We start from the raw sequence: 21,117 nt of genomic DNA, 5'->3' as shown, positions 1-21,117 counted from the left end.
AAGATTCAATTAGTAGGCCAGTGCACAGAGAAAAAGCCTTGGCTGTAGATCAAATGATAAGGCAAATCACAAATGACTCCTACTTTCACTTTTTTGATTCACCAGTGAACTACGGGCCTAACTAAATCCCATAATACAACTTTCACTGTGGATATGTAAGATCGGATGAATGATAGAGGTACCTGCATGTCCCTTGCTGCCTTCTTTCATTTTGTTAAATTTGCTAAGCTTATCTGGTATGGACCCAGGAAAACTCTTCTCTATCCAGACTTGGATCCTGTACTCCTTTGAATCCCTTGCAGAGTAAAAGTTGAGTGACCTAATTAGTAAAGTGGAGACTTACGTTGGAAAACTCTTAGTCTGAAAGAGTTGGCTTTCTTTGGAATTCTGAGTAGTGAATTGCCACTTAACAATTCTTACCATATTTGAAAGTTACTTACTAAAAAGAGGTAAAACTCTAGTGAATGGACTACACTAATTGTGATGAGACCAGCATTGTATTTTTTTTTGTTTTTCATTTAGTTGATTCATGGTGATTATGACCGAATGGGATGTCAAATAGTATTGTATCTTTTTAAAAGGAAATTCTTTGTATTTTTAATTTAATGTTGACGAATAAGATAAACCTTTAAGAAGGCAGATTACTATTAAATACCCAATTTTTTTCTGAGATTGTGTTCTGTAAATTACTGTGGATCTTAATTAAAGAGGGTTCTTAACCTCAATATAAATAACTGATCATATGGGTAGAGCTCAATGCATTCTTCTTGGTCAGAATAACAAGTATATATAATATTTTATATAAAATATATAAATGTATGTTATATACAAACAAGTAGACTAACAAGTCTCATCTGTGTGAATTTTTCAAAAATTTCTCATAAAAATTTTGTCCAAAATATAGTCAGAAGATTCTATTCATATTAGCCTAAGTTCCTGAGGAACAATTAATACTTTTTAAAGAAATGCCATACTGAATTTGTCACTGTGAAGGAAATACTTTTATTTCTTTTTGCTACTGTTTAGATGTTGCTTAGCATTTAAAGCATGGACTTTAGATTTCTGCTATGGATTGATTTGAAGACCAGAATCCATCAGCTTAATGATCTCTTTTACAAAGACAATAAAATGATTCAATCTTTACTTTTATAATACTAGAAAAATATAATGTAATAAAAACCTTGCATTGCATCTAGATTTTTCAGCAGTCACTTGGAACTTGATTATTCCATTATATTGGAGATACAAGCATTTCTGTTTTCAGATCGCTTGTGAATCTCATTTTGCTTGGATAAACAGCTTTCTGGTAAGATGATTACTGTAATATAAAACCACTTAAGAATTTTACCCTTTGGAACATTGAGGACAAATTGAATTATAGCCGGCTCGCATGGAGATGGGGAAAAACAACCACCTTCACCTGCTTGCTTAAATGCAGCCCAAACTGGAAGCTTTCATAGATGATACCCACTTAGTTTCCCTTCCCCAGTAAAATGCACAGTAATTGTTTACCTTTCCTGAATTTTTATCTAGATTTCATTTTTAGGTTTCTTGTAAGCTGCCTTTCTTTCCTTCACTGTCTTTCTCTTGCTTGGAAGTTTCCGTGGGAGATCAGGATTTTCCATGGTGAATAGGACCTGAGAGGTGTCTTAGTATCTTTTGAAAGTGAAAATGTGAGGAAGAGCAGGATGTTGTGTGATGAATGTATCTTTAATATGGCTGTGCATTTTCTCTCAGTTTTACCCACGTACACACACACACAAACCCATGCGATTGAAGTCAAACGTCTTTCCTTTCACTTACTCTTTTTTGTATTAATATATATAATGTATTATTTGTTTCAGGGGTACAGGTCTGTGAATCACCAGTCTTACACAATTCACAGCACTCACCATAGCACATACCCTCCCCCATGTCCATCCCCCCGCCACCTCACCCATCCCTCCTCCCTCCCCTCCAGCAACCCTCAAGTTTGTTTCCTGAGACTGAGTCTCTTTCGGTTTGTCTCCCTCTCTGGTTTCCTCTTGTTTCATTTTTCCCTCCCTTCCTCTATGATCCAATGTCTTGTTTCTCAAATTCCTCATATCAGGGAGATCATATGATAGTTGTCTTTCTCTGATTGACTTATTTCGCTAAGCATAATACCCTCTAGTTCCATCCACGTTGTCGCAAATGGCAAGATTTCATTTCTTTTGATGGCTGCATAGTATTCCATTGTATGTATATGTATATATATATGTATGTATATATATATATATATATATATGTATGTATATATATATATATATCACATCTTCTTTATCCATTCATCTGTTGATGGACATCTATGTTCTTTCCATAGTTTGGCTATTGTGGACATTGCTGCTTTAAACATTCGGGTGCACATGCCCCTTCGGATCACTACATTTGTATCTTTGGGGTAAATACCCAGTATTGCGATTGCTGGGTTGTAGGGTAGCTCTATTTTCAACTTCGTGAGAAACCTCCCTGCTGTTTTCCAGAGTGGCTGCACCAGCTGGCATTCCCACCAACCGTCCTTATACTTATTCTTTCTGTTGTTATTCTTTGTCTCTGCCAGGCCTCTTCAGATACTTGCCTACTGGATCATACACCTTTGTTGCTGATTTTTGGGGGGAATACTTTATGTATTGTGAACATTAAACCTCCACCTGTTCCGTGTCTCAGGCTTCCTCCTCATCTCCCCACTGGCTGCTGTATCTTTTCAGTATGTTTATGGTGCGCTGTACCCTATAGAATTGTAACCCTGCTTTTCACTAATAAACTCGGAAACCATTTTCCTATTCTTTGTGGCTTCTGAGTTTTGTGTTGGCCCTTAGAAAGATTTTATCTTTGCCTCATTAAAAATGTATATTCTTTTTATCTTTTACTGTTACAACTTTATTTTTTCATGTTTAGTCATTTATTCCATCTGTGGGATGTCTATACACACACACACACACACACACACACACATATGTGGTATAGATAGAGTTTCAGTTTTTCTCCTAACATAGCCAGTTTCCCTAAACCTCTTTATTGAGAAATTCATCTTTTAGTTACTGATCCTAAGTACCATATGTACCATGTAGTTAATAATCATATGCAATTGGATCTGTTTTGGGATTTGATTTTGTTGATCTGTCTGTCCCCATACTGGTACCACCCTGTTTTAATTACTGCAACTTTATAGTGAATTTATATTTATTTATAAATAAATAAAAAATCTTGAAAAAAAAAGAGTTGTAACATGAAACTGAAAGAAATGGAGACAGCTAAGTGTGGCAGTTGACACTTAAACATTTGTTAGACCAAGTTTAGACCTTGTTACAAGAGGGCAGCCACTATTAGAAAAGTCAGATAGAATTGTATTAATACAAGGGTAACAGCTTGAACATTGGTAAAAAGGCCAGTTGCAGTGAGAAGACAAATGACGCCGTTAGCCAACGACATGTCCCAAAGGAATTTCTGAAGCCTTAGTGACAAAATGAAAAGGGACAACCCAGGGATCATATTGAGAAAGAAAGAGTGATATTATTGCAAGAAGCAGCGGAACTCCATGGTGTGGGGTGTATGCCATAAGAATCCAGAGCAAGATGGTAGTAACCACATGGTGGTCTGGGGGCAGATCGCTTCAGTGACTATGGAAAGGAAAAAGTAATTGTTGAGGACAGTGTAGCAGCCATTCTGGCATGCGGCCAGAGGAAAGGGAGAACCTTCTAGAACATGGGGAATCTAGTCTTTCTGGTAGAAGTTTAGACCACGAAGTATCCCTTAGACTTCTCTGGACACCCTGTTAAAGCATAAAATGCTGATAAAGAGGAAAATGGGCAGATTGATCACTTGAATAAATGTTCTAAAATCAGGTACAGTTCCAACGCTTAGAGTAGCACAACCTTTATCATTTTTAGCATTGCCAATTTTCTGGTGGATACACATATGTGGGAGCACACTACATAGTCCCAGCCGGTTTTAGATTTACTCTAGGGGGAAAAAGAATCACCAACCGGCTCAACATCTAGTACTCGGGTGTCTTAGGTTAAGCCCTATTCAGTGCCCCAGATGAGAGGTAAGTGTGGCATTCTTGCCTGGGTGAAAGCTGAAAGATCTGATAATCTAACCTTCTGTGACATTTTTAAAAATTCACTTTTGTAGAACAAACTCTTTTCCCAAAGAATACAATTCTGTTTCTTACACATCACTTTTTGCCGTGTCAAGATGATTTTGAATTTTTGGTGCTGCTGCTCTATCTTACTTGATTGGGAGAAGTGCAATTATGTACAATTTTCTACATTGTGCAGTTTTTCAATTTTGTAGTGTTGAGCACTTTTCACCGATCTTTTTTGTCAGCTTTTCTTATCAGAGTGCTTAACACGATTTTATGTGAAGGCAGACCATCCCATCATAGCCACTCTGAATTTCTTTTATATAACATAAGGTTAGTTCCTCAACAGGGTTTACTCTAACATGGTGTAAAATTGGCTAGGCATCTCTCAAATCTCATTACTTTTAAAGCTGTCAGCTCTTGGGCAGAGCATGAAAGAGTGGAACAGTGGATTTAATTAAATGCTTAGTCATAAACTGGCATCTCTAATTGAAATATTATCTAACTGTAGGATAGGTGCTTATGAAATATTCGATTTGCGAATTACCTAAAATAAAGGCTTAAGGGTAAAATTGGTTGAACTTTAGCAAGTTATCTCAGTGAGCCAAAACTGTCTTGTCAGTTTTATTTCTGGTGAGCGAGGTAGAATATTTTAAGGGCAAAACCACAATTACGTGTTTGTCAGGTGTGAGCTCTGAGTAATGATTAGTTTCCCTTTTATTCATGAGAGTAGCGTGGCTGCAGAGGAGTGTGTCTTTTAATTATACTGCGTGTCTGCTTATGTTTTTGTCCTGCCCTTTTCCTTCATCTCTGGAAATGTTCTATCCACCTATCTGTGTCTGTTGGCCTTTGTATGTCCATGTATTATCTGTTCATCTACACGGTCCCTACTTTAGGGGAGAGATCATATATTATAATTTTGTTTCATTTGATTAAAATATTTCAAACAGGGGCGCCTGGGTGGCTCAGTGGGTTAAAAACCTCTGCCTTCGGCTCAGGTCATGATCCTGGGGTTCTGGGATCGAGCCCCGCATCAGGCTCTCTGCTCAGCGAGGAGCCTGCTTCCCCGTCTCTCTCTGCCTGCTTCTCTGCCTACTTGTGATCTCTCTCTCTGTCAAATAAATAAATAAATAAAATCTTAAAAAAATATATTTCAAATACAGAAAAGTACAGAGATCAGTATCACAACCCCTCCTATAACTACCCCTTAGCTATGGGATACCTTAATATTTGCCTTTTTTTTTTTTGACACCTGTCAAAATGTTAAATACAGGTGAAGCTCCTTGTCTGTCCCTCCTCAGTTGTATCTCTCCCTTTCTCTCCTGAGATAACACTGTCCCAAACTGGGACTTTATCATTCCCATGAATATTTTAAAGCTTTTTCTGTATGCATATATGTGTACAGAGTGGGTATGTGTGTACGTGTATATGTATACACACACCTATGGTCTTATGTGCTCTTGAAGTTTTGACATATTATCGTACTTCTTCAGTTTCCATTTCTGTGTAATAACACACTCTTCAAATTCACCTGCCATTGTATCCCCCATTATCAAAACAAAAAAACCATCTCCTTCCACCCTATATCCCGTCCCCTCCAACTACCACCTACTTTTTTTTTCTTCTTTCTTTTCATGCTCCCTGGAACCCATGCTTATCAGCCACTTTCTCCACCATGCCATGTAAACCGCTCTCATCAAGGTGTCCAGTGACCTCCTTGTTAGCACAACCAGCTGTCAATTCTCAAGTCTTCACTTTGCCTCTCAGCACTAGGAGACACACTTGATTACGTCTTTGTTTATGTAACACTTCATTCAGCCTTGTCAGTTACCACTGCTTCCCGGTTTTCTCCTACCACGTCACCACTCCTTATTCCTTTTGCCGGATCTTTATTTATTTTTTTGTTTTGAAATAAGTTAGACAGAAGAGCCTAGAATGAAAAGTAAACATTCCTTCCAAACTTACATTCCCTCTCACTAAAAATGGATATACAGACTTTGGGCATGTGTGTGTGAATCTTATGGGTGAACCAATGCCTCATTTTAAATTGTATTTATTCTTTTTTTTAATAATTTGTATCTTTTTATGTGCACATCCTATTTCTCTTATTTGTTCACTTTTATATTTTATTGTTTTTTTCTTTAAATTTTGTATGTGTGTAAGTTAAAATCATTAGCCCTTTATTGTCTGTTGTGTGGGGCAGGGACTATTTTTTTTCTTAGCTCATCAAATGCCATTTGACTTTGTGATATTTTTGAAGTACGGAGTTGTCGTTTGTTGTGTACAATCAGATTTAACAGTCTTTTTTTTTTTTTTTAAGATTTTATTTATTTATTTATTTATTTGAGAGAAAGATCACAAGTAGGCAGAGGGGGAGGCGGCGGGGGAGGGAGCAGGCTCTTTGCTGAGCAGGGAGCCCGATGTGGGCCTTGATCCCAGGACACTGGGATCATGATCTGAGCCGTCGACAGAGGCTTAACTCACTGAGCCACCCAGGCGCCCCAAGTTTAACAATCTTTTTTTTCTTTTACGGCTCCTCAGTTTGGAGTCCTGCTTGTCTTCTGTACTGCATGATTATAAATGATTTCACTTGGATTTTCTTTCATACTGTTTCAGAGTTTCATTTTTTCCCTTTAAATCTTTGATCTGTCTGGGATTTATTTAGGATCCCCTAATGTGAAGCGAAGTAGTCTAAACTTATTTATTTTTCTAGTTGGCTATCTGATTCTTCCCCAGTCACTTACTTAATCATCTCTTTTCCCCTACTTGTTCGGAGGCCACCATTACCGCAGAGTAATTCCCTGATGAATTTGAGTTCCTTTCAACTTCTTGAAAGAACTTGTGTTTTATTTTGTTTTGTTTTTAGTAATCTCTACACCCAACATGGGGCTCGAACTCCTGACCCTGAGATCAAGGGTCTCATGGTCTTCCCACTGAGCCAGCCAGGTGACCCTATTTATGTTAGTTTTATTTTTCAAACCACAGCAGTTGGGTTGTCCACACCTGTGTTCAAAATACTTCCTAATCTCTGACTTTATAGCTGTCACATCAGTTAGCCGGTATCTTCCTTGGACTGCGCAGAACTTGCAACAGCTGAATACCTATCAACCCCTCTTCTTCCGAACCGACCTCCTTCCTTAGCTTTCAGCTCACATCTCTCTTAGTTGCCCTCCCGCCTATTAGCTCTGTCTTCGCTAACTTAGTTTTTGCTGTTTCTTGCACAACAGTGTTTTTGGGATTCCACCTTCTCGTGGCAAATACACTTCTGGGGAATATTTCCCAGTCTCTTTACTTCAGCACTTACTTATCTGGCCAAATATCCTCATATTTTCATTTCTAGTGCCAGTCTAAATCTGGGCGTATGTATCCAGTTTTTTGCTAGATGCCGTACAGTGTGTCCTAGAGGACTTCAGTGTGTCTGCACCAAACCTTTATTCTCCTTCCTTCTGGTATTTTTCCTTCTTCCCTCTACCCTGCCTCACCTGCTATCATCACCATTTCCCCCAGGCGCGTACATAGATTTTGTCTTTGATGTCGCTTTATCCCTTTAATATCTCCCAGTGGTCTGTCAGTCGGAGGTCCTAGTTTTCCCTGGCTATTCCCACAGGTCTGGTCTGTGCTCTTATTTCATGCCTTGACTATGGAAGTTGTTTCTTAACTGCTCTCCATACTTCTAGTTTCTCTGTCTCTGATCTACCCCCACGTTGCAAGCCGTGTTAATTTTCTAAAGCACAGATTTGATCATACAGACTTCCTGGTTGAAAAACAGTAGCTTTTAGTTTATCTTTTAGCTATTTTTTTAGCTTTTAGTTAAATCTTGTGTAAATTGATCATTGTTTCCATCATTTACTTCCTCTCCCTTCCTAACTTCATTAAAATGAAATAAAAGAAATGGAAAAATTCCAAAGACCAAAAGAGAACGGGAGGGGCAACATTGACAATTTTAAGGTTTAAACTAATTTCTTATTTAGTCAAAGGCAGTTAACAACTTGAGACTCTCCCCCTACACTAACTTTTGAGAAAAACCAACTGATTCTTCCCATACAATTCTTAATAATTCAAGACTTGGGGATAGCTGGTCTGTGGAAGGCAGGAATAAATCTTGATATTGAAAATGTAGGCTGTTCCTTGAAAGTCTTTATACTAAGTGGCTGGAGTCCCATGTCCTCTCATCCGCTCCCTGCCCCTCAGGAGACCAGAGGTTTATTATCTGGGTAATTTGAATGGGAGAGCCACAGACTCTGAGAGGCAATACAGATTGGTTAAAACAATGGGGTTGGGTGAGAGTTTGAATACCTACTTTGGGGACTTATATGTTCTACTCTAGATGCAATTAATGAAAAGGTGCATGAGTTATTTATTTTCACATTCGCAGATTCCTAATGATAATCTAGATGTTTTTCTCTTGGCACATATTCTAAAAAAGTGTAGCCAAAAAAAAATTAAAATTTCTCAACACCTTAAAATTCTCTCACCACGTGAGCACTTTTAGAAAAGGTAAGTCAAAAGGTCAGTTGATTTCGAGATCCTTAAAAAAAATTGTTTTTTTATTTAGGCTACTCAGTTTCTTATAATAACAGAAAATATGATTGTATACATAAATAAAAATACTATATTGTCATTTGATTTGTTTCTCTTTTAGAATTATGAAGACCCAAGAAATAGAGTACTTTTCCCCCTTCTACATCTTTTGCTCTGACCCCAAATGAAGGGACAGGAAGAGGGTAGAGAACAGTGAAGAGAACCTTTTTCTCTGGCTTAATTATTTTAGGTCTTCACATAGCTTTATAACAGACATAATTATATGAACAAAATAAATTCATACTCTATATTTTTATCTCCCCAGTGCAACCAGTTGATTTTATTAACCAGAAACATTTAAGTAAACTATACCTTTCTATGTCCCAATATATTTGAAATTAATAGAACCCTTGAAATATACTATCTCTAATACAAAGCATTCACATGACTAGAAACAATATGTTAGATTTCGTTTGCTACCACCTTACCAGCTCTTTTCCCACTAAAAAAACCTACCCCCCAAATAAAATTTCAGTCCAGATCAAGAAAACAACCCCCACTACCTATTTTATGTCTTTAAGATTTCAAAATCTTATTTGGACTTTCTAGTCTTAGTTGTGACCAACCTCTTCTAAAACTCTGGGCCCTGCTTATGGGCTTTTGAGGCCTCATGCGTTCCTGGGAACTCGGGATTCAGGGCCGTCTGTGTCTCTACCTGGCAAATGTGCGCCTGCGCTCTCCACCCCTCACTCCTCTTGTCTTTCCCAACTTCACCCAGATTCCTCAGGTCTCCTCAGGGTTAATCCAACTTCCCCTATACTCGGTTGTTGCTATTTAATGAGCCACTGTGGAATTTTGTAGCTAATTTGTTGCAAATTCAGTCCCTTTAGTGTTCTCCATTTTCTTAAATTTTCATAAGCTAGAATATGGACATGGGGACCACAGACACACATTTTTTGTCTTTCTGTCACGAATTATATAAAATATTACATAGATAGCATAATTTGAAAGTTCTAGTATTGATTTTTATAGTAAATATCGACTTCTTTTCCTCCTGAACAGGTCATTATCCAAGTGTTAGAGGTGATGGATCATCTTCATAGAGGGGAGTCAGTCGCTGCAATACTCCGTAACCGGTATATTTATGGAAGCAATTTACCTTATAATTTCTATAATGTCTCTCCTGCCTATTTATATGCCTAACAAGTTGCTGCTTAATGAATATTTGTTGAATGCCTGGGTTAACATAAAATATTTGCTATATGAGTGAGTAAAAGAATGACTGGGTGACGAAGACATGGAATGAAGAGCATGATAGCGACTGTGTGTTCTGAGCTAATGAAGAAATAGAGAATATAATTAGAAATCATACTCGGTGTAAATTGTGACCACGTGACATTCAATAAATAGAGCTATTGACTTATTTTTTAGTCTTAAAGCATGTTAGTGAAGAAAGACAGGTATCCATTGCTCAAGAACAGATGTCTCAACCAAGTTTATTTTTTTAAATAGTATTGCCCTGTGGTTGTACATTTCTGCTACTTAAAAATCCAGTGAAAACTTTTTCAGAGAGTTTTGAGAAATTCTGAGCTTTCTCTGACTACTTATGGTTTTAAATTCATGGTTTAAAGAAACGTAGCATTTGCTTTGTAAGTGCGAAAGAGTATCACTTAGTCCTCATAGTTGAATTGCATGGTTTGCGTGAGTCCTTTGAAATAATATGCTGGAGTTGTCTCTATCACTGCTCTGCCACTTACTAGTCATCTAGACTTGGCCAAATGTCTTAATTGCTCAGTGCCTTAACTTCCTCATCTGTGAATTGGGGATAAAATTACCTACATCAGGGTTGTTTGGAGGATTAAATAAGTGTCTGTGGGGTGTGGAGAGAGAGAGAGCTTGGCAAGCAATGCACGACATATTGGTGCTCTTACTGAAACATAAAGGTGAGGCTTTTAACTATGTTGAAATACAGCATTGTGTTTCTGAATTGTGATATGCTTTAAAATAGGTGTCTTAAAAGAATATGCAAAGAGGAGAGAGTTTGAAGTAGGAAGGGGACATATATAAAGTCATTGTTATTTGCCAGATACCGTAATACTCGGGATTTTACAAAATAATCCTATGATGGAAATATATGACAGGTGCCTGTTGGTTGGAATGTGTACTCTCCTGTGGGCAAGGGGCTGTAAGGTAAGCTTGCTCAGAGACACAGAAAGCAAGGAAATCCTAGCGGAATAATGTGTGGCCATGTTGGGTGAAAAGAGAGAAGAAAAGAATAAGGTGTGTATGCTGGGGGTTGAATTCACATTGGTGAGTTGAGTCTGCAAAGGCCAAGCACCACTGAGTAGGAGGGTCTCTATCATGCATTTGGAAGAGGGAAGAGTAGGAGGGCAGGACTTCCAAAGGTCAAGTCAGTAACTGAGGGAGTCATAGCGTATTTAAATTTATTTCCATTAATTTTTTAAAGATTTTATTTATTTATTTGACACAGAGAGAGAGATCACAAGTAGGCAGAGAGGCAGACAGAGAGAGAGGAGAAAGCAGGCTCCCTGCTGAGCAGAGAGCCCAATGTGGGGCTCCATCCCAGGACCCTGGGATCATGACCTGAGCCGAAGGCAGAGGCTTTAACCCACTGAGCCACCCAGGTGCCCCTCCATTATTTTTGTAGAGTTGTAATTAAGTGCAGTAAAACATACAAACACTTAAATATACATCTTTCTCTTTATAGAGATATAATTAAGTGCAGTAAAAGATACAAACACTTAAATAGTCATCATGCTAGTTTTTTACACTTGCATACATCCAGGTAGCCATGACTCAGATCAAGATATAAAACAGTTCCATCCTTCCAGAGAGTTACCTCATTCCCCTTTCCAGTCTATATCCTCTATCTTCTTGAACTTCATGTAAATGGAGTCAGACACTGTGCCTGGCTTCTTTAGTTCCAAGTAATGATTTTGAAATTTATCATTTCTGCCAGTATCAGGAATTCTTTCTATTTTATTGCTGTGTAGTATTCCTTTTTTTTCTTTTTTTTAACTATACCACAATTTGGTTATCCACTTTCTTGTTCATAGTTACTTAAGTTGCATCCATTTCTTGGCTATTATGAATGAAGCTGCTCTTGACGTTTTTGTACAGATCTTTCTATGGCTATAGATAGCCACAAAATTTCCTTTGGATATGTATCTAAAATATGAACATAAATTATTTATTAAATTTATTTTATTTGAATTTATTAAATCTATTTTATGTAGCATTTATAATTTATTTAGCATTAGTAGATTGCCGAAGACTTTTTTTCCTAAGATTTCATTTATTTGAGAGAGAGAGAGAGTGAGCCAGGGGAGGAGCAGAGGGAGGACAGGGAGACTCTGTGCTGAATGTGGAGTCTGATGTGGGGCTCAATCCCAGGCCCCTGAGATCATGACCTGCACAGAAATCAAGAGTCAGATGCTTAACTGACTGAGCCACCTAGGTGCCCCTGCCAAAGCCTTTTCTAAAATGATCGTATCATTTTCTCCTCTGACTGGTGACAAGTGAGAATCCTCACTAGCTATTGGTATTGTTGGCATTTTAAATTTAATTTTGTTTAATTATTTTTAAGTAGGCTCCACACCCAAGGTGGGGCTTGAACTCACAACCCTGAGACCGAGGGTCACATGCTGTACTGACTGAGCCAACCAGGCTTCCCTTGTTATTAACCTTTTTAATTTTAGCCATTCTGTTGGGTGTGTAGTGGTTTCTCATAATGGATTTCACTTTGCATTTTCCTCGTGTATAATAATTTTGAGTATATTTTCCTATGTTTATTTGTTATTTATCTTTCAGAAGTATCTGTTCAGGTCCTTTGCCCATTTAAAAAATTGGGTGGTTATCTTTTTGCAGTTAAGGAGTTTTTAAGCTTATTCTGAATATTTCAATATATTGCATTATACTTTCTTCCAGTCTTTGCCTTGCCATCCCATTTTCTTTTGATGAGCAGAATTTTTAAAATTTTTACAAAGTTCAATTTATTATTTTTTTTCTTTTATGCTCATGCTTTTTGTATCTTAACCAAGAAATCTTTGCTCTCTCAAATTTTAGACTTTCTTCCTGAAGTTTTAAAGTTTTAGCCTTCATGTTATAAGTGCTTTCTTGACCAGAAACCAAAGAAATGAACTTATGTCCCAGGTTTCACTTAGAATCTGAATAAATAATAAGAACACTTTATAGGGGCACCTGGGTGGCTCAGTGGGTTAAAGCCTCTGCCCTTCGGCTCAGGTCATGATCTCAGGGTCCTGGGATCCAGCCCCGCATCGGGCTCTCTGCTCAGCAGAGAGCCTGCTTCCCTCTCTCTCTCTGCCTACTTGTGATCTCTGTCTGTCAAATAAATAAATAAAATCTTAAAAAAAAAGAACACTTTATAAAAGAAAAGTCTCTTTGTAGTTTTAATTTTAAACTAATACCTTTGTACATGACAAGGGAACTGAGTTATAACCTAAGCCATACCTCATAAGGCATAAGCAACTAGTTATATAACTCCTAGTTTATAAATCAGTGACCTGTGGTTTCCTACTGTTACAATCTTTATTATAAATAAAACTCCTTTGAATGAATCAAATAATTCTGATATTAAAGAAACTGATTGATGGCATAGAAAATGATGGAAAACGACCCCATTCATTTTATGATGCTGCATAATTCAGGTATGAAAATCTGAGAATAATGTTGCTTGTTTGTGTACACAAATTATAGATCAGTTTTGGGTTGTAAATAAAGTATAAACCAAATGCATTTAGGAATATATGCAGAGATAGACCCTTTGTGACTAAGAATGTTTTATCCCAGAGTGTTAATTGTTTAATACTATGAGAGTTATATGAGGCATTCTATCAATAGATCTCATTAAAATAAACAAATTAAATGCTGAAGGGGAGCACCTGGCTGGTTCAGTCAGTAGAACATGTGACTCTTGATCTCTGGGTCTTGAGTTTGAGCCCCATGTTGGGTGTAGAGATTACTTTAAAATAAAAATCTTGAAGAAAATAAATGCTGAAGGTGTTTGAAAAAATTCAGTGCCCACTTTAAGAATAAAAATAGGAGGGGTGCCTGGCTGGCTCAGTCCATAGAACATGTGGCTCTTGATCCCAGGGTTGTGGGTTCAAACCCCATGTTGGGTATAGAGATTACCTTAAAAAATAAATTTAAAGAAAAGTCATAGAAACTTCCTCTCTTAACAAGAAAAATAATTACTTCTCTAAAACCAATAGTCCAGCATCATACTTAATGTAGGAATAGTTCCATAAGCAACAACAAAACAAAGATGCCTACAGTCATCATTATTTAACACATATTTATAAATTCTGACCAGTGTCAATAAAGTAGCATAACTAACAGAAAGGAGGAGACCAAAAAAATGATCAAGTTTTAGAACATAGGCTTATGTACCTACAAAAGCTAAGATTTAAAAACAACTTCTTAGTTGATAGAATGCTAATGAGTGCTAAAAAAAAAAAAGTAGTGGGATATAAGGTAAAAATTAACCAGTACCTTTTATTTATACCAAAAGTAGCCATTTAAAAGATAAAAAGACAAAATATAAAAATCCATTTACAAAAACCATAAACCATAAATATGTAGTAATAACCCCAATGAAAATGTCTCAAACCTATCTAAAGAACTTGAAAAATTCAAGAAAGCAGGCATACTATGATCCTATATTAAAAAATTAACTCTTCCCAAATTATTATGTAGATTTAACATGAACTTAAAGTGATCATTCAGGGCGCCTGGGTGGGTCAGTTGGTTAAGCCTCTGCCTTTGCCTCAGGTCATGGTCCCGGGGTCCTGGGATCAAGCCCCACATCGGGCTCTCTGCTCAGCAGGGAGCCTGCTTCCCCCTCTCTCTCTGCCTGCTTCTCTGCCTACTTGTGATCTCTGTCTGTCAAATAAATAAATAAGATCTTTTTTTAAAAAGTGATCATTCAAATAAGATAATGAGTGTATTGAAGCAGTGTATCCCCATTCTGTAACACTATGTCTGGCATGTAGTAATTGCTAATCAAAAAAATCTAAGTTTCTTCGATTTGTAATTCAACATTTACTCTGCAATCGCTAAATGCTAACCACTTTCATGTGCTAAAATATGATGAAAAATGATGACTCTTTGTTCTCATTGAGCTTATATTTTGATGGTTGTAGGGGTAGGGTCAGAGAAAAAATATATATTGGAGAAAATTGCTATGAAAAATTAATAAAGCATATAGAAAGATAATTAAGGGCTGGGGCGACAGCACCACAGAGCATTAACCTCTTTCTTGTCTTAGATGTTTTTAGTTTTGCCATCTGCCATTCAGCATACGTTTTACCCTATCTGGCGTTTTATTCCAGAAGTTTCCAGGAAGCTCTGAGAAAGGTGAGCTGTAGGTGGCTTCCTTTGCTCAGAGCAAGATCTCTGGGCGCCATCCTCACTCACGCATTATAGTCAAGTCTGGGAAGGCACGTGGTGGTAAGAGTCACCCATTTGTTACTGGGGTGGTGATGTGTTTTTAGGAGATTCCTAGCTCTAATAAGGAATTCTGCAATGAGGTGTAAAGCTCTGACAGTGGTCCAGTTTTCTAGAAGTACTGTGCTGAATAAAACACAGTATAAAATATTATCTGGCACTTATAATACAGGCAAAAGAGTGCCGGACACTGTGCAATAAGGTTTCCATACCTTTAACAAATATCACGTACCACTTACAGGGCAAGGTATTAGGGATATAGCGGTGAATGATATACATGGTTCCCTGCTGGCTGGTGGCTATCATAGTGGTCAGAATAAGAAACGAGGAGCGTCTGAATAGGGGCACCTGGGTGGCTCAGTCATTAATCGTCTGCCTGGCTCATGTCATGATTCCAGGGTCCTGGGATTGAACCCCACATCGGGCTGCTTGCTCGACAGGAAGTCTGCTTCTCTCTCTCCCACTCCCCTTGCTTGTGTTCCCTCTCTGTCAAATTAAAAAAAAAAAATCTTTTTTTCTTTTTTTAAAGGAGCGTCTGAACAAAGGTGAGGTCAGTAGAGAAAGAGACAGGTGGGGATGGAGTTGTGAAATATTTCAGAGTAAATTTGACAACATTTGGTGTTCAGCAAGATTTTTCCCAATCTAGTCAAAGTGATCTATTAAAATTGCTAAGCTGATAATGCCACCCAGATTGCCTTTTCCCATCTCTGACTATTGAAATTCCAACTGTTCTTCAAGATGCAGATCAAATTCCATGTCCTGGGGCGCCTGGGTGGCTCAGTGGGTCAAAGCCTCTGCCTTCGGCTTGGGTCATGGTCCCAGGGTCCTGGGATCGAGCCCCACATGGGGCTCTCTGCTCAGCGGGGAGCCTGCTTCCTCCTCTCTGCCTGCCTCTCTGCCTGCTTGTGATCTCTGTCTGTCAAATAAATAAATAAAATCTTTTAAAAAAAATTAAAAAAAAAATTCCATGTCCCACCAAAAGCCTTCTTTGATTGATGCAAGTAGATGATCAATAGCGTGTCTTTTGCCTCTGGACTATTTCACCCCTGCAGTGAATTTTATCACGCGCTCTTCTGCACTAAAGTAATTCCAGCATGTCTTTGCTTTCATCATCATTAACGGGGCTCTTTAAGAGAGTGACTATAACTAATTTGTTTAAATCCTGTATAATACAAGATTTTGTGCTTAATAGGCATTCTTTAAATGTTGGAGAATGTACAACACGAAAAATTATTTGTTGCTGATGATTTTACTTGGTTAAATTGTTTGGGTAGTTTTGTTTCCCACAGTCAGGTCTTACTTATAGTTAAGTAATTGAATATTAAGTGACAGTCATTAAAATTGTAAAATAGGCTAATGAAATTCAGTGCAGATTCTAGGAGTAAGTTCAGGCTTTTTTATTTTTTTAAACCGATGTTGTATATAATTACTTCTTAATAGTGTGTGATGTTCAAGGGGAACACGGGGCTTTGATTCAGTTCGTTAGGTATTTAAAAATGTTGAGCCCTTACTCTTTGTCAAGCACTGCCCTCATCTGTAAAATTTCAGCATTGGAAGATCCTTTCCTTCCTTTTAGTTTTAAAAGCCTGGAATTATATTACTAAGCCTGAGCACATAGTAGGTGATAAATAAACACATCTTTTTTAAAAGGATTTATTTTATATTATTTTTGTTAAAGATTTTATTTATTTATTTGAGAGAGAGAATGAGCAGAGGGGAGAGGCAGGGGGAGAGAGAGAAGCAGGCTGAGCAGGGAGCCTGACTCGGGGCTTGATCTCAGGTTCCCAAGGTCATGATCTGAGCCAAAGGCAGACACTTAACTGACTGAGCCACCCAGGTGCCCAAATTTATTTATTTTAGAGAGGGAGCGCGCGCACACTCACGCAGGGGGAAGGACCAGAGGGAGAGGGAGAGAGAGTCTCGAGCAGACTCCATGCTGAGGCTCAGTCTCAAGACCCTGAGATCTTGACCTGAGCTGAAACCAAGAGTCAGATGCTTGAGCGACTGCACCGCCCTGGCGCCCCAGTAAACATATCTTTGATTAAATTCAAGGATGATCAGTCATTGAAGATAAGCCCTTTTGTTACTGTCTTCATCATTTTGCGAACTTCCACACAGATATGTTTCTCTGTGCTTTTTAAGGCTTGAAAACTCACGAGGATCTAGCTTTTCCTTTGCTAAAGTAAGTGAGGCAATGATGATCATAAACTCAAACCTTAGTCTAGAAGATGCCACTAAGGGTTATAATATAAGAGCGTAATGCATGAATGTCTGAGGCCGGTCACATTCTACGTAATGGACTTCTCTTTCGGCCCAGGTATTTTGTAGCTTTGGGTTCCGCATTATTATTGTTATAACATATTGCCATAGATGCCTGTGCAATTTGTCAGCATGCTTGTTCCTGCCACTGAAGACTCGTGTACCCTTCTACAAAGGACATGGACTCACTAGTAATGTTGCATGTTTGATCCATGTAGAGGAATTTCCAGGCCATAGATAGTATTTCTGTTCCTGGGAAGAGGAATTACTACCCTTAGTCCTCTTTACCTACATCTTGAATGTTGTTGTCCATAATTCTGTACATATTCTACACATATCTTTCTAGACAAGCTCCTCTACAACTGTTTCCTCAATCTCAGACGATAGGCTGAAGACCTTAGCATTTGTATCTCAAGTCTACATTTTTTTTCATGAGTCCCAGACTAAAAAGTTCTTTATTCCCCTTCTCCACCATTTTGTTTTTTGACTCTACAAGTAATACGTATTTATTATAGAACAGTACAGAAGAGAAAATTATATATACACAGTGGAAATAATCACCTAAAATAATCTCTATTAACCCCTTGGGGCATTTCCGCTCTAGTCTTCTGGTGCTTCTCTAAATAGAATTGCGTTGGTAATTACAGAATCTGATCTGGTTTCAGTGTCGTGGTTAAGAGCAGAGGATTTGAAGTCTGCCAAATACAGGTTCAAATCAAGCTCTGCCACTTTCAGTAGCTGGGTGAACTTGGGGAAGTTTCTTAACCTCTTTCAGTCTGTTTCCTCATCTATAAAATAAAATAGTATCACTCTGTGGGATTGCTCTGAGGAGAAAGTAAAATGTTTTCAAGAGTCAGGTCCTTAGCACATGGTAAATGTTCAGTGAATGGAAACATTCACTGTTTTATACACTGTAGATCAGGTCTATATCCTGCTAGCTTTCTTAGTTGTACTGTTAGCGTTTTCACAGGTCAGTACAAATTTGTTAGAGACATAGTAGCTACAAAGTAGAAACTCTTCCGTGGGACAAAATATTTCCTATTTAGGTTGAATCCACTTTGGGGTGTGGTTAGTTGTAGTGTCTTCCATATATGACATCTTTTCTCTTCTCTTGCTCTCTTTTTAAGATTTTATTTATTTATTTGACAGAGAGAGACACAGCAAGAGGAGACACAAGCAAGGGGAGTGGGAGAGGAAGGAGCAGGCTTCCCGCTGAGCAGAGAGCCTGATGTGGGCTCGATCCCAGGACCCTGGGACCATGACCTGAGCCGAAGGCAGACCCTTAACTAGACTGAGCCACCAAGGGGCCTCTCTCTCCTCACTTTAATATTTATCTTTTTTCCTTCCATTTCATGAATTTGTTTTCTACTGTATCAAATCTCTTTCCTCCCTCTGATGCACATTTTGGTTGTGACTCTTGTTGAGTTTCCTTGCAGCTGACCGATCTTGCAGCTCATCCGATCTTGTTACATTTGACTTCCTCTTCCTGCTTGATTGAGGCCATGTTTTCTTATTCTCCTTGAATGTGCCGGAGGCTTTCAACATTGTTTTCTGGCTCCTATATGAAAGCATTTGCAGAGTTTTGCTCTTTCCCTGAGTGTTTATGATGACAAATCTCTTCCTTGTTTCTCAATACATTTTCATTGGCCCCGTGCTTGCTGTTTTTCTGTTTATTTATTCTCAAAGGAAGAAAGATTCCCAGAAGGGCTTTGTACTGGCTGTTCCTTTGAAACGTCCTTCCCTGTGGTCTTTGTGTAGCTAGCTCTTCTTTTCAGATCCCCACTTAAAAGGCCTCTCCTTTGAGAAGTTTTCATTGACTACCCAGTCTGAAATGGCTACCTGTGTAGTGACACATCCCCTTAGTTTCAATCTTTGCTTCTTCCTTTGTTTATTATTTACCACCACTCACTAGAATGGAAGCTGTAGGAGGACAGTGATTTGTCTGTCTTACTGATTGCTTTAATGTGACTACTCACAGCCAGCCAAGTCTGGGACATATTAGTTGCTCAACAAATATTTGGTGAGTGAATGAATTAACTGTTGTCCCTCTCCATGTGCTCCTGGGTACTAATCCAGCCCCTTTCTCAGACTTTTACCTATGAGTCAATACTGAGAGAAATAAATGATCAAAACAAGTAAATGAGGGGTACCTGGGTGGCTCAGTCAGTTGAGCATCTGACTCTTGGTTTTGGCTCAGGTCTTGATCTCAGGGTCCTGGGATTGAACCTTGTGTTGGGGTCCACACTCATCCCAGAGTCTGCTTCTCTCTCTCTCTCCCTCCATTCTGCCCCTCCCCACTACTTGCACACACATACTCTTCTTTCTCTCAAATAAATAAATGAATAAAATCTTTTTTTTTTTAAGAAAAAAATTAATGAGGGAGAAGACCCAAATCTTCCTTACAGAGGAATTCCAAATTTTATATGTATGTATGTGTTCTATGAAGCAGAACTTCATCTCCCTCCTCCCTTGAGTCCACTCAAGGAAGTCCTTGAGTGGACTTCCTGATCCACTTCCAAAGAAATGAATGTGGAAAAGAAAAAACACCTTTACAGTGAAGAAATCTGGCAAATACTACCTGTAGTAGTCAGAATAATGGCCCCTCAAAAGGCCCACATCCTAATGCCCAGCACCTGTGACTGATACTCTACATAGCAAAAAGGACTTTACAGACATGATTGAGTTTAGATGAGAAGGTTATCCTGAATTATCTCGAAGGGCCCAGTGTTATCACAAGGGACAGTTTCTAAGAGGGAAGCGAGAGGAGTCGGAGTCAGAAGAAGGAGATAGGATGATGGAAACAGAAGTTAGAGCTATACTCTTTGTTGACAGAGGAAGGTTCCATGAGCGACAAAGTGCAGGTGGCTTCTAGAAGCTGGGAAAGGCAAGGAAACAAATTCTCCCCTGAAGCCCTGCCAACACCTTGATTTTAGACCTCTGACCCCTAGGACTGTAAGACAGTCAGTTTGTGTTGTTTAAAGCCACTGAGTTTGTAGGAATTTGTCACAACAGCAATAAGGATGGAGTATACCATGTTGGCTGAGCGTGGCATTTAAGCTTCCTAGTATATTCCGGGCATTGTCATTTCTGACTTGGTATGAACTCAGAAGAGGTGCTGGGGTTGGCAGGGTTCAGAAGGGACCTCCAGTAGAAAGGAACAGCACCTTCGCCAATTCTCAGTTGCCATGCGGGTGCTGGTTTTCCTCACTCTTTTGTCTGTTTGACATTTAGTGGGAAGTTGGGGAAGGCAGCGCATTCATATATCCGTCTTAAAGTTTTCCTCACCCTACTGTATAATTTATGCTCACTGTGAAGTATTTGGAAAACTATGATCCCACTTTTCTGAAGCACCGTTAATGTTTTGAAATGCGTGAGTGTTTATTCCATGCGAAGATTCCCCAGGATTGTAAGCGCCGTGGGTCCAAACCCATAGAATCACCGTTCCCAGCACCTGTCTCCTGCTCTCTCGTCTTGGGTTTGTTTAACGATCCCCCACTCACCCAGTGGCTTGAGTCAGACACTGAGGCATCATCCTGGACTCTTCTTTTTCTTTCTCATCCTACACATTCAGACAGTCACCAGGTCCTATTTCTCCTTCCTAATTATTTCTCCGGTCCGCTCCTCCCCTACCTGCCCCTCAAGTCCAGCCCTCCCTTTGCAGCCATGATGATCGTTCTGAAATGTAAATGTGTTTCCTTGTTTAGATCTCTTCAGTGACTCATGGTGTGACAGGGCCTCTCGTGCCATTC

At 38.7% G+C, this 21,117-nt stretch overlaps 1 protein-coding gene across 2 annotated transcripts in view; it reads left to right on the top strand.

The window, feature by feature from the left end:
- KLHL13 (kelch like family member 13) overlaps positions 1-21,117 on the top strand; it is a 195,448-nt gene that overhangs the window by 69,488 nt on the left and 104,843 nt on the right. For both annotated transcript variants that reach the window (XM_032844761.1, XM_032844762.1), the window contains exon 2: positions 9,686-9,759. In XM_032844761.1, coding sequence (XP_032700652.1) covers positions 9,710-9,759 — 50 coding nt within the window. In that variant the 5' untranslated portion in view covers positions 9,686-9,709. The remainder of the gene's footprint in view (positions 1-9,685; positions 9,760-21,117) is intronic.

The sequence above is a fragment of the Lontra canadensis genome, unplaced genomic scaffold, assembly GCF_010015895.1.
Source record: "Lontra canadensis isolate GAN:19392208 unplaced genomic scaffold, GSC_riverotter_1.0 scaffold155, whole genome shotgun sequence".
In the NCBI taxonomy this organism is placed as follows: domain Eukaryota; kingdom Metazoa; phylum Chordata; class Mammalia; order Carnivora; family Mustelidae; genus Lontra; species Lontra canadensis.
The sequence above is the reverse complement of the archived record's forward strand: the minus strand, read 5'-3'. Positions and strand labels throughout refer to the sequence as shown.